The sequence below is a fragment of the Penaeus vannamei genome, chromosome 18 (assembly GCF_042767895.1).
Source record: "Penaeus vannamei isolate JL-2024 chromosome 18, ASM4276789v1, whole genome shotgun sequence".
Taxonomy (NCBI): Eukaryota; Metazoa; Arthropoda; class Malacostraca; order Decapoda; family Penaeidae; genus Penaeus; species Penaeus vannamei.
The window spans coordinates 12,612,268-12,627,267 of record NC_091566.1 but is presented as its reverse complement, the minus strand read 5'-3'; the positions used below and the strand labels follow the sequence as shown (position 1 = coordinate 12,627,267).

At 37.7% G+C, this 15,000-nt stretch overlaps 2 protein-coding genes across 2 annotated transcripts in view; one reads left to right on the top strand and one right to left on the bottom strand.

Annotated features, from left to right (window-relative positions):
* The window catches only part of LOC113808378 (serine-rich adhesin for platelets), a gene marked incomplete at its 3' end in the record, with an annotated part of 90,646 nt that extends 86,838 nt beyond the window's left edge, over nt 1-3,808 (bottom strand). Inside the window, 1 exon segment of the mRNA XM_070132895.1 lies at nt 1,576-3,808. Within this exon segment, the coding sequence (XP_069988996.1) occupies nt 1,576-3,449 (1,874 nt within the window).
* Nucleotides 3,794-15,000, top strand: part of LOC113808368 (TM2 domain-containing protein amaretto) — a 20,037-nt gene continuing 8,830 nt past the window's right edge. The window contains exon 1 of the mRNA XM_070132897.1: nt 3,794-3,979. Coding sequence (XP_069988998.1) covers nt 3,828-3,979 — 152 coding nt within the window. The 5' untranslated portion in view covers nt 3,794-3,827. The remainder of the gene's footprint in view (nt 3,980-15,000) is intronic.

Here is a 15,000-nt window from a genome sequence, read left to right as displayed (position 1 = left end):
ATATAGACCGATTCGGTGTGACGTCACGAGCCGGAGTCGCCATTCCACTTGGTGAAAACAAACCCTTCGCTCACAGATACCTCGCTATCAACGTGAAGGAAAATGGTGTATGAATTCTTTGATTCTTCAAAAAACGAAGCGAAAAGGTGATATGAAGCAAAACTAGAAGCTGTATAGTACTCATACCGAAATCTGGATCAACGATCCTTTGAAATGACCAAAAATTTAATATTCCGACATCTACGACTATTCTATCAATAACCCAGATCACAATAATAATAATTTTATGATAACATAATTTGCTACAGTAATGTTTGACGTTTAGCTATATAGAGCATTTTTCATTGAAATCAATGCCATTTCCTAACATCAAAGCATTTTTCTCTCTCCTCAATAATTTGACCTCAAGAGATAGGCCCTCTTCAGTTATTTCTTCTGCCGAACCATATAGCATTTCCGACAAAGGCAACAGGCAACTGTATACCTGCTTTGTTTTCATTTAATGGACAGTGCTTAAAGGCACTTGGGATAAAGTCTGGGTGAAGTGGATTCGGGGATGGTTTGCCTGTAAATATAAATTATGATAAATCCATTTACTACAAAAAAGGAATAAAATGAAAATAATAGAATTGCTATTGTGCTTTCTAGAATATATGACTACTGCGAAAACCTAATGTCGACAATGTTGATCTTGTTTGGCTTGATAGGTAGTGTAGATAGACAAGAGTTTGAAAGTGATTATCTGTCTCTGGAATTTGAAAAGGTGTAATATATTAATATGTGCATCAGTAAAATGCTCTGAGCAGATGTAAACATTTTCCAATAGCCAAGCACTCCCATCAGCGTTCACGCGTTTCATGGCCTGTAGGCCTACCCATCACTTCCATTATTCAGGTTTCTTTTCGCAATCTGGGAATATATAGAAGGTTAAACCTTTCTTTCCCATCATGTTGTGGTTTGAACAACCAACGACAACACAGTTCCTCGGCATTTTCATGCAAAGAAATGAAATTCTCAGAAAAATTCAGAGACTTTGTAAGCAAAGCACAGTGATTTTTCAAACGAACGAGGGTTTGTTTTCACCAAGTGCTCGTTGCTAGGGGCGGTTGCTAGGCGTTACCGAATCGGTCTAACGCTTCTGTCATAAGCAGCTGGTAACTATAGAACTAAAGAGACTTAATCCATAGTAGACAGAAAATATATGGTAAAATTCTAACTGGTAAATATAACACCTCACCTGGTGTTGCAAGCCAGTTTATACATGTGCTGAATGCATTCCATAGCTGGGTACATTCAGAATTTCAGATGGCTTTTTGGATATTAATTATCCAGGCAAAATATTATGAATCAGCTGGTCATTTGTATTTTGAGGCCATACCGTCATACAAATATTACACAATGAAAACTTTTTCTCCTGAAAATACCCTGCAAAAATGGGGTCTCTTCTATTATAGTGTGCATATTGTACATAGTACTTTAAACCAAAATAAACAACAATATGACACAAAAACAATTTCAAAAATATGTAGTCTACAGACTTTATACAAAGAAAAGAAGGAATAAAATTAGACATACCTTCTACAGGCACAATCATACTCTGAAGCTATATTTTCTTCTTTGCCTTTCTTGTTAGAAGTTATGACAGGTTTTATTTCACCTGATAATTCTGATGACTCAACTTCACAAAGAACTTTCCCATCACATTCATTATCAATCATATTTTGTTTCATGACATTTGTATTCTCAAAGCCTGAACTCTCTGCTGACTGACTCTCAATTCTCTGAATAGATTTTTCAGGTTCTTCTACAGTTAAAGAAAGAGTTTCTAGAGCAGTAACTGCCTCAGTGATGTCACTTTTCTCCACACTATTTTCTAGGTCTGTAGTAATATGTTCCTTTGTCATCTGATTGCCAGTCTCCATGGATCCCTTTTCACTTTCAACATCCCTTCCCTCATCAGATATAATAGTACTTGTGCTTGTGCTCACCTGGTCACCAAATACCTCAAGGTTTATGGAATCGCTTTCTTCTGGCTGGTTCGTTTCATTTATCTCTTGATTTCTTTCTGATTCAGTCTCCACTTCTGCATCAGCCACATTTATGTTTCTGGATCTAGTTTCTGTAGAAATGACATCTGCAAATTCTGTGTCGCCTAAAGCCTCTCCTTCCATATTTTCTGAGTCTGCTACTTTTGTACAAGTTTTGTTTTCAGATACTTCTGCAGTATTTTCTGACATGTCTGTAGTTTCAGTAAATGTCTGAATTACTGATTTTACAGTAATATCTGAATTCTTTCCATCTGTTTCCTGTCCTACATCATCATCTCCAACTGGTTCCAATTCCTCCACTAGCCCCTTTTGTTGAGTATTTGACACCTCTATTTCTGAACTGTTTACTACAATTGAGTGATTTTGATCTGACAGTGTATCTTTCTCTTGTGAGATATTAATGTCTAGATTTACTCCTTCATCAAAGTCCACACACTCTACCTTTACGGCCTCTGCATCTGGACAACCTTTTATGGATACATTTTCTGATGATGTCTGAGGGACAGCAGTCTCTCCAATAAGTTCCATTACCAAAATACTGGAATCTTTACTTTCTAATATGGTTTCTTTAACTGATAAGGCATCTAAGTCATTTATGCAATCAGGAACGCTCACCTCAAGCAACAATTTTGGATTGCATTCATTTGAAAGCTTGTCTTCTATTCTACAATCTGGATCTGCCAAATTGTTGGAGCATATCAGGTGGGTTAAGACCCTTGCGTCCTGTGTATTAATAAAGTTTTGCTGGTCAGATGAGTGTATCGAGGTTGAAGATAATTCACTTGTTGGGGTGGATGAGCCCTCGCTTGCAGTGGTCATATTGGAATCCGAGTCGGGTGATGAACCATTTTCCTCTCTATGGTTAAGATATAACACATGTGATGAGCTTTTAACTGCAATATTAAGGTCTGCAGCATCCATCTCTCCTGGCAAAGTATCAGCAAACTCTAGCCCATTCAGATTGCTATCCTCTAAATATGATGACTGGTGTAATATTTCATTAATCAGTTCTGTAACTTTAAATTTGTTTTCTTCTTCGTCGTTTTTATTCGGACTAACCTCCTGTTGTTGCGTGTCTGGCGCGACACTGAAATCTTTGCTGTTGATGGCTACACTGGGGTCCCCGCCACTGGCAGCTCCCTCCTCACGCACGCCGTTCGCAAAGGCCTCGCCATTGGCCTGCACTCCACACTTGCTCTCCCCTGAACCCATTGTGGGCTGCTCTGACTGGCGTGCACAATCACTAACTTTTGCGTCCTTCAAGGTTTCCTTTACATCCCCGCATTCCTGATTCCCGACATCCACTACCTGCAATTGCTTGCCAAGCTTTTCCTCGCTTACTCCACCTCCTACTTCTACTTCATTTCTTGAGGCGTCACTAGCCTCTATTTGTAGGTCCATTGTTATGAAAAGTGACTACTGAGCCTGCTCTGTTTTCAACTAACTTCGGATTACGTAAGAGTCTCACACAATAGCTAAAACTGGACCGCCAAAGCGGCGTGCTTTTCCCGTCCTCAGAGCACAATATAAAACGCGGTTGCTGCGATGGCCGACAGATGGCACACCGCGAGCAGGCATGCCAACTAGGCCGCCGCTCTTGCTTGATGAATATTCTATTGTAGCCTCGTTATGTTCGCAAATAAACTTATATTGATATAACAGATGATTAGTACCAAAAGTCTAACTGCACCAGTTGTACTTATTTTTCTTTTCTATCTTATGAGGAGTAACTGCTGAAGCCATAAAAGTTTGCAGCATTGCTTGTTACTGTTTACAATCATGAGAGAAAAGTTTCGCACAGTAGTTGTGCCTCTTCTGCTTGCTATTTTCTCTCTCAGTGTAACATGTGGGGAACCTTCTCAGTCACATGCAGATAGAGCAGACTTAGAAACCTGTGTGCCACATTCACCGAAAGTTAACTGTTCCTTCTTGTAAGTGTGTTCAATTTTCCTAGTCCAGTCAGGAGCTACCCTTTGCAAAGCTCCAAGGCCGTCACGCAGGCAGAAATATCGTCGACTTGCTTACGGTTAGAGTAGATTAAATGTAAACGCTTAAATGTAATGTCATTATTCACCAACTATGCCGAGGTGTTATCTGGGTGACCAAGAAAAAAGTGAACTTGATAATTGATAAGGAAACACTTGGCATAAAGTGAACTGGGAAAGAGTTAATTTTCTAGTTTCACACGGCCATCCTACCTTGCATTTACAATTCCTTGTTTCAATTATTCATGGTTTAATATGTGTGAATCACATTTGTTGTCCATCACAAATGAAATAAGTGAAAGTATTGGTGATTGTTTACTGTGTAACAATGCTCCTCTGAGACTAATGACCATATTAAGGGGACCATCCTGGGGAATGACTACTTTTCCCTACTCATTTCATCATAAAAGAAATATCGATTGGAGAAAATTGACTTTTTTTTCCCTCCTCTTTTGTGCATTCCCTCTCCACAGACCGTTGAGCGAAGTCTAATGGAAGTATTTAAATCCTTATACAGCTATTTTCAAACATTAGTGCTTTGTACTCGGTTTAAAATAAGTACAGATTACTTTGTAAGCTACAACATATTATAAGGGAGTCTTGATGGAAACATATTTCATGTGTAAAAGGACACAAAACTTGTTTTTTTATATATGTATTTCACAAAATATTTTGTCATAAATCCCTGTGATATAATTTTTTTCTGATATTGATATAAAAGTATTCTTTGAACATTCATGAACTCATATATATGCGCAATGTCATAATCAAATACCATATGCATGATTGCAACAAGCTGGAGGTGTTTAGCGGGTCTCATGTTTGCTGCCCGCGAACTAACCACAGCTGGTCTATGATAGTTGTTTGGTAGTTTTCTCATTCATGTACCTATACTATACGCTAGATAACTCAATTTGACCCAAAAGTTTGTACTCTTTCAAAAATACTTAAATTAAAAAAAAATCTCTTGTAATTTAGTAGGCTTTCGCAATCCTGTTATGTAATATTTCTGCTAAATACTCAGAAGTTAATACTAAATCTCTGACCCCCCCCCCCCTGCTCCCACTTCAATCACTGCTTTATCATGCTTGTGCAAATAAATACACTCTACTAAATTGTTTCCCAAAAAAATGAGAGGCTGCCTCCTCGACACCCTCACATAGACGTATCCCTGATGTGCCCTCTTCGCACACTAAGAGCATACAACTAATGATAGATATTATTCTTGTAACTTATAAACCTTTCGATGAGAAATACATCTCATAATCACAGCTGCAGCAGTTGTTTATTGTATGAAATGCCATACTAAGTATTGTAAAGGCACTGTGAAGCCTGTGAAGACAAAGCTGCACTTAGACAACCATATGCAGCTAGTGCGATTAGTAAAAGGACGGGACCAGGGAGTAGCTACACTTCAGAATACCATGTCAGTGCCATATAATGCATCAAGACTGACAAAGAGAACATAATTCGTAAAAAAAAAAAAAAAAAAAAAAAAAATTAAAAGTCCAGGGGAAAGTATCCTCAATTTCAAAGCCTGATAGCTCAAAACTATACCATATCAACATTTTAAAATAATTTTGCATAACTACTTTCGTGATTTTAAAGGGGCTTGGATCATTTGAAAGCTGTATAAATTTGCGATCTTTTGTATGAAGCGATTTTGATTTCAGGTGATAGAAGTCCATATATTATATTTTATATTCATAAGACAAAAAAAAAAAAAAAAAATCCCACAAAACTAAGAGGAAATTTCAAAATCTGTCCGTACAAGATTTAGGTATTGCTATAGATTATATGTGGTATTTTTTTCAACAAGTTCAGTCAATGGGTAAGTTTGAAATAAAATTTTGGGATTTTTCAAAAACTTGTTTTTTTAATAACTTTATTGGTTATTATCCAAATTATATGAAACTTGGTGGTGTAAATCTCAGTATATGTATATGTAACATATTAATTGCGATAATCTGATCATAATTGACAAGCTTCGTTCTAGAGCATGTCAGCCCCTTTGAAACAATAGTGTGGGCCCCACAATTTAGTCCTTAGGGAAGGGTGTGGGGAGTCCCTCACTTACAAACTATATTATTGAACTGCTTGGGCAAGCCCCTTCCCTGGTGACTTTTTCAGGGACTGATTGGTAAACCTGATGAATCCCATGTGCTGTAATTGGTACGCTCAAGGTGAAGAGTCGTTGGTACGGGTCACAAATTACGATTTTTTCAAACTTTGTGTGTGGATACGTGAGCATGTGACGCACCCCGGGTGCCGGTTGCCAGATGCGTAATGCGCTCCTTTCCGTGGTTTAAATGTCTGGAGTATTTAAATGCCCTCGTGCTGCCACACCCCTTTTTGCTTCATGCTTTGTTTTTCTTGTATTTTCTGAATTTTTTTAGCTGATTTTGCAAATTTCTTTGGAATGATACTGCTGTACGATAGTTTAGGCTGCGTTCAGCAGGCAGGCAGGAGCAGCAAGTACGGGAGAACAGTGCGATTGATAAAGTTGTCGGGAGTATACGTGTTATATTTTCAACCTGTTGAAAACCTGTCAATATGTCATTTATATATAAGAAATGCATAATATATGATTTATGATATATTATGATATGTAAATGACAGGAAACCAGGAACCTTGACATCTGAAAGTATACTTTTCAGAGAACACTCCCACCTAACCTAACCTAACCTTTACATAAAGATTACCTAAAATTACCTGAACAAGGCCTGACCCTCTACCACAGGACTCATATTAAAGGCCAAGGAATTGTCTAAGTAGATATTCACATTTGGTAATCTTTGCTATGACCTTTATGGTGTAATCAAGATGAATGACAAAAACTGCTATTTTCTCAAAATCATATTTTCACGCATGATAGTAAGTTTAACTTTGTGTGTAATTATGCGATTTTAATCATTCTTGTTGCAAAATGATTGTCCAGCTCGTATCTACTAACTGTAGCTAAGTCATGCATTATTTCCACCAAATACATTTTTTACTGAAAAAAATTAATGGCGATTTTCGGACAAAAAAAAAAGGCGCTTTTTTGCAAGGTAACTGAAACATTGTCGTTTCAGATAGATTTACATAAATGCTACATTTTGTACTCCTATTTGTTGACTAACTCTGGTCAGAAGGAAACTGCAGTACTATTCACTATAAGGAAACTATTACATAATTTGCGAATTCTACCATCTTTTTTTTTTTTTTCTTTCTTTTTTTCTTTTTTTTTTAGCACAAAAATTTACGCAGTTTTTTTAAAGTAAAATTTCTTGTGCTCAAGCATCACATAAACATGCACATTGTATAAAAAAATTAATGATCTATCTAAAAAAAACTAATGCAAGGAGGACTGGAAAACGAATTTTGTGATCGTACCAGAGACTCTGCCCCTAAATGCAGACAGAATCACAATTTGCAGCCATATTCATAGTCAGTGTTTTGGGAAAGATAATGTCAAATCCCACTATTGGAATGTCATCTGTCATATACAACTTTCATATTCACAATTGCTCTCAAATCCTTTGATCATCCAGGAAAGTTCAGGATTACCAACATGCGCAAAAACTTTATTTCATTATTGATAAGTCAGACAGGGGCTGGATTCACTAATGCACTAACAAAGGGAAAATTTCTGGTAATTATAGTTCCCTTGACAAACAAACATTGGTTGTATTCATTAACATCTTGCCATCAGAATTACCATGGTAAATTTTACCAGTGTTCAGAGCACTTGTAACCTCAGGGAAAACAATGTCATCTGCTATTTTGTCCAAAAATCAATATTCAAGCAAAGTTTTTGGTTTATTTTTATACCTGATTAAATTTGTATGATGGCTAACAGATATCACAATATGGACATGGCGAAGGAATGTAAATTTCACATGAAACTGTCAAGAATAATAGCCACACAAATTCTCGTAAAATTATAGGTAGACAGGCCTACATTAGACTGTAGAATACATGGAATGGATAGATAAGAGAACTCTTTAAGAATTTTTCTTCTTTGACATAATCATTACAAATTCAATAGAAAATAACTACCTTGCTGATATATAAACTGGCAATACCAATGTTAAACGAGTATAGCAACTTCTGTGTCTGTTGGTATTTTGACAAAGAAACAACAAACTCCAAGGTTCATGGCAAGAATGAGCATGAAATATTTTCTTTATTTGGTGATAGATGACAATGAATAAATATTGTTTCACTGGTTCTTTGTTCAACGATGATGAGAAATGAATAGATAAATGAAAACTGTTTGGACAGTTTCTTTGGTTTGAGGTAATGATATATTAATATAAAACTGTTTGTATTGGTTCCTATTTGAACAATAGATAGCCAGGGAAGTCTATTACCATCCCACATGATGACTGTATTTAAATCAATCTTTATTATTTTTTCTACACATGCTTGAATGGTGTTTTAGCTCTGATAATGATTTTTATAATCTTGTGTCTACATGTTTTATGATTGGCCAAAAGGTAACTAAAAGATTATCTATGGAGTTCACTGATTGGTGGAATTACCTTAAGTGGGCCGTTGTGCTCAAGAACGAAGTTCGTCAGTTATGATTGTATTTTTGTGATTTTTTAATATGTTACATATACATATAAAGTGATGAACACCACCAAGTTTCATATCATTTGGGTAATAAGTTAGGAAGTTATTTAAGAAAAACAAGTTTTTGAACAATCACAAAATCTTTATAATCGCACTAATCCATTGAATAAACTTGATGAAAAAAATACCACTTATACTCTATAGCAATACCTAAAACTTGCAAAGACCAGAAATTTTAATTTCCTTTCAGTTTAGAGGGAATTTATTTTTTCTAAATGTTAAGTCATGTGAACATAAAGATATAATATATGGACTTCTATTACCTTCAATGAAAATTGGCGCTAAGAAAAACATAACAAATTTATTCAGTTTTCAAAGGATCCAAACTCCTTTAGAATCACCCAAGTAGTTAAGGAGCTTTTTAAAAAATGATGAAAACTTTTGAGAGAAGTGTAGTTTTGAGATATCGTGCTGCGAAGTTTAGGATATTTTTCCCTCGATTCTTTTTGTATTTTTATTATTATTTTTTTATTATTATTATTATTATTTTTTTTTTTTTTATTTATTTTTTTTTTTATCTCTGTGTCATTCCTGCTGCATTCTATGGCATTCACATGGTATTCTGAAGTGTAGCTGGTACATGGTCTTCCTCTTTTGCAAAATACTAATGGTAATAACTGCACATGATTGTAGAAATACTGCATGTCACCATAGGCTTTGCATTGTCTAACCTGACCACGTGAGGTATCTAAATGTATAAACAACTGCTGCAGCTGTGATTAAAAATATTTCTGATCATATTACATTTACTAAATACTTAAATAACATCTACAATTAATAGTGTCCCCTTACTGTGTTGTATGGGCCTACGTCTGCGATATGGTGTTGTGGAGGTAGGAGTTTTGTCTCCCAGAGTCCCAGTCTTGACGATCAGCTAATGGGTAAACAGAGTTGCCAGCTAGCTACCAGAGAATACCAAAATAAACCAAAAAAGAAAAAAAAAAAAAATTGCTGAGTATATATTAGTTATAACTCCTTTACTTTTACATACTTAGCAAAAATATTATGTCACGGGATTGCCTAAGCCTTAATCAAATCTTCTGTTGGCTATCATTAGAATGGGTCGATTTACAATTGTAATTCAGTCAGTTTGAGTTACCATCTCTTTGTGAATCCCACTTCACCATCACTGCTAAACGCAATGGTAAATAACTGCTGGTAAATGCATTATAATCCTTTGTTAGTGCATCCGGCCCCAGGATTGCATATTTCCTATTTTCAGACCTGCAACAATTCTGTTGCCCTGGTGTTTTTCCTCTTGTAACCTGAACATAACTGAATAATGCTGATTTTATTCTGTCCTGGATAGATGACAAAATTTCACTGTTGGCTGATGATAACAAACTAACAATCTCCCACCCACCCTAATCCCTTGTTTGTTGTTGTGGAGAGGCCCAAGGTTGGGGATCACTCCTACCTGGGGCCTCAGCCCTTGCCTCAACTAATTTTTCATGGTCTTTTCTTCTCCCTCTTTCCTTTTCTACCACTTCTTCATCCCTTTCTTCTGTCCAATTCCTAAAGTGTGAGGGCCATGCTGAAGGATGAAAGGCCAACTTTTTGTCAATCATGAACAGCCTCTGGGAGCCACGGGCACAGTATTCCCTTAGTTAATTACCTAGCCCTTAACCCTTATGGGGACACATTCCAGGCACACATTTTAAATACCTCATATATATACATGTATTTAAGTGATCATATATGGTCACTTGCCCGATAAAAGATTAAGGCTCGCCCATTCATCAACTAGGCTATCTAAATTTGATTTTGTTGTTTTCCCACCCCCTGCCTCTCCCTTCTCCACGGCTCTGACCATTGACACTAATACTCCCTTCTCAATGTTTACTGACAACTCTATCCATTCCGAATCACCCACCCAGAATGCAACTCTTTGTCCCAACATTCTCCACTCCATCTCCTAATGCTCCATATTATTACTCTTCATCTGTATTGTCCTCCTCCCAACAGTCCTACTTCACTCCACAATACCCCTTCTTCCTCCCATCCTCATCCTTCTACTACTTTCACCTTTGCAAACCCTCTGAGTTTGCAAGTTAGATTGATTCTTTGTGATTCCCCCCACATACCCTTACTCTGACAATACCCTTCTCTTACAACAATGTCTCCAAAAATAAGTAGGCAAAGTTTCCTTTTGCAGTCTTTCTGATTGTTCACACCTTGTCACGGTTATATTTAAGTCCAAAGCTCATGCACTATCTGCTCTAACTGACCTCAATGGCAAACCTATAGACCTCCCCCATGAAGTTTATATGGGTGGCGTGTCCTTCCCTGTCCAACCGTAGTGACCTCTTGTCAATGTTTAAAAAGGTAGCGTTTTAGCCATCCAGCCAAACTGTCACTCCACAGCCTGCTGCCCTCTATGTGCCCAACCTGGTTATGACTGTTCAAATTGCTCTGCTTATTCACGTATGTGTGCCAATTGTGGTGGCTCCCATAATGTATTTTATAGAAGTTACCCTGCCTATAAGCTCAAATGTGAGGTAGCAATTCTCAGATTCAAACTAGGTCTCACTCTATGTGAGTTCAGACAGGAAGCATGTCAACAAGGTTTTTTTCTCTACCTATTTGAAAACTGTCCTTCTCTGTGCTCCTCTCCCATCTTCTCAAGATGTCTCCGCATTTTCTCTAGTATCTCTTCCCCCTACCCTGAGCCATCCTACCTCTGCTTCCCCTCTCCCCCAAGCAAAGTTTTTTTCTTTTTTTTTTTTTGTCTAAATCCAGATACTCCAATCTCTACCACCTCTTTGATACCTATTCCATCTTTTCACCTTTCTTGTCACACCAGGCAACTTAAACATTCCACTCATTCTTCTCATACTGCATCATCTCCTACACCCTCCTCTTCCTCTGCTCCTCAAGCTTTTATCCCCGCTTCTCCTCCTCACCTTTGTTTCTCAGACCTTCTAACCCAACACCCTTCCAGAAACTCTGGAAGACATCCAAAACCTCCTAAAGATGACCAAGGGAACACTTCACTCCATCAGTCCTCCAATCCCTCTGTTCCTATTCCTTGTATATTTAAAGTATTTGTTGATATCCATCCTCCTTCTCCTCAAGTTCCCTCCCAATACCTTGCTCGTTGTTGTCATGGGAGGGCTTAGGAGACGGAGACTAAGCCCAATGTAAGGGATTACCCCTACCTTGGGCCTCAGCCTTTGCCTCAACTCAACTTTGTTTGGTCCTTCTTCTCTCCTTTCCTCTTCTGTATCTTCTTCATCCCCTTCTTCTATCCCATTCCTAAGGTGTGAGAGTCATACTGAAAGGATGAAAGGCTGGCTTTGTGTCAGTTATGAACAGCCTCCAGGAACCATGGGCATGGTATTCCCCTGGTTAACTGCCTAGCCCTTACCCCTTATGGGGACCCTAAGGGGTAGACTGTTTCTTTCCCCCATTTTATTCTTTACCCCTAATAGGGGCATTAAGGGACCTTCACCAACTAGCCTATTTAATTTTGATTTTGATGGTTTTCTGACCCCTGCCCCACCTTTGACCATGACTCTGACCACTAATACTAATACCCCCTCTTTGATGCTTACAAACAGCTCTAACCATTCCAAAACACCCACACAGGTTATTAATCAACCTCCAGAAAGCACCCTGTCCTCTCTCCCAACATATTCCTCTCCATCTCCTACTGCATAGTCCTCTTAAATGTCTACCCCCTCTTCCCTTATTACTACTCTTCATCCTTATTGTCCTCCCCCCCACAGCGCTACTCCAGTCCACACCATCCTATCTTCCTCTCGCTCTCATCCTTCTACTGTCTCTACCTCTGCAAACCTTCTGAGTACTCTCTTTGACCCAGCCAAGTGGGATCAATTCTTTGTGATTCCCCCACATCCCCCTATTTAGAGAATAGCCTTCTCTTTTAACAGTGCTTCCAAAAACAAGTAGGCAAGGTTACCTTTCGTAGTCTCTGATCTTTCACACCTTGTCACAGTTACATCTGAATCCCAAGCTCGTGCACTATCAACCCTAACTGACTTTACTGACAAACTCATTTCTGTTGAACCTCTCCCCTCTCTTAATACTTGTACTGGAACTATTTCTATCCCCCCAAAATGCTTATCCTATTTACAACAAGGACTTGTCAGACTGTGAAAATGACCTATTTATCTGCCTTGGTGAATAGGATGCTGGTGGCAGTACAGTGTTCCACTATTCATCCCTCACCACAAGTCCCATGTCAATATTGGCAAGATTAGCTTCCGTAGACATGACCTCCCCCATGACGTTAATATTGGTGGATTGTCTTAGAATGGCCATCTCGCCAAACACTGTCATTCCACAGCCCAATGCCCTCTATGTGCCCAACCTGGACATGACCATTCAATTTCCTTGCTCAGTCATGTGCCAATTATGGAGATTCCCATAATGTATTTTATAGGAGCTGCCCTCCCTATAAGCTTGAATGTGAAGCAGCAGTCCTCAGATTTAAACTAGGCCTCACTCTACATGAGGTCAGACTCTTAAAGAAGCATGACGACGAGGTTTTTTTCTCTGAACTTATTCCAAAACAGTCCTTCCCTCTGCTCCCCCACCATCTATAAAAAAATATTTCTGCATCTCCCCCAGTATCTCTCCCCTGTACCCTAAACCATCCTACATCTCACTGTATCCTCCAGTCAAATTCGTTTTCCAGTCTAAACCCTGATACCCCAATCTCTACCACATCCCTGATACCTACCCCTCCTCCTCACTTTATATGTTATACCAGGCAACCTAAACATTCCACTCCACCCTCTCCTACACCTTCCTGTTCTGCTCCTCAGATATCTACCTGCTCTTCTCCTCCTCATAAATAAAGTTACTATTCCTTCCCTACATCATCCAATTGCCCTATGCCCTTAAAAAATGGCATATGAATATTTTGATTCTTTAAAAAACAAACTGAAAAAGTGATATGAAGCAAAACTAGAAGTTGTGCAGCAAAAAGAATGCCCTTACTGTCTGCCTGCCGAACTTAGGATCAACGATCCTTTGAAATATTGAATTATCCGACATTCAAGACTATTTGATCAACGCCCGATTTTTTAATATCCTTTTTTTTGGGGTGGGGGGACTGGTTGACTTAGAGAACTATCTTTTGTCTATTTTTTCAGCATTAAAAAAGATATATTTTTGAATTATGGTCAGAATTTAAAAATAGGGCTATTACACGGCCTCAGGCTTCGAGGCTCTAGCGAAAGCAACAGACTGCATTTGAATTGCACGAAAATTACGAGCCCCATTATATACTGAAGGTCATGTAAAGAAAGAATGGAGATACGGCGTATTATATTTTGGCAGCTTGCCAAAGTTCATTATCTCTGTTATTTTTCTCAAAGTCTAGTGATATATATATAAAAAAAACTTGTTTCGCATACTTCAAGATGCAATGATTACCAAGTCAATTGGAATAATCATTTTCAATAGGGACACTTTCCTATAAAGTTTTTTTTTTTCTTTCTTTCTTTTACTTATAATAGTAGGTATTTTTGTCCGAAAAGTTTAATAAATGCATTTTACCATAGAGACAACTAGTCTAAACCAGGAAAAACTTTTTTTTTTTTTTTTTTTTTTTTTTTTTTTTTTTTTTTTTACTTCAATTTTGAAGAAAATTAACTGTGGATGGCAATATCAGTACAAAACATCCAAGTTGCAAAGTCCTAGCATGAATACAACATGGCGGTTCAATTTTGAGAATTTTAGAAGCATATGAATTTAGTACATAGAATTCAAGAACTGACTGACGTCGTTGAATTTTTCTCAAGCTCCATACAGGGGGGATGGTCACTGGGTGTTTATAATTTTCAAGGAGGATCATATGTTCATAAACACTTAACATGCTCATTTAGTAGGCCTACATTGACTTTTATATCTAAAGGAATAAAATATATTGGTTATCCCTCTCATAAACACTTAACATGCTCATTTAGTAGGCCTACATTGACTTTTATATCTAAAGGAATAAAATATATTGGTTATCCCTCTCAAACCATTTTCTTCGATAATTGTTAATTGTTGCAGATTGCAAAGGGAAATGAGTGTAAGTTGTTGATTAGCCATTTACACCCATTATCTTGACTAAGAAGTGCATAAAATCATGCAGACAACTAGATGTGGTTGGTTATTTGCAAACTTACGGTACCTAAGACCTATGGTAACGTCTAAACATGATAATTTTTATCGGAAATGCAGGAAACAGATGCCATAGCTTTTACAACTCTAGATGAAGACTGCACACACAAACGAGTTCAAACTTCCTTATAGTTTTTATTTCAGAGCGGGTATTACTGTGTACTCTCATCTTCAATTTTAGATAATCGGTATCTACCTTATATATCCA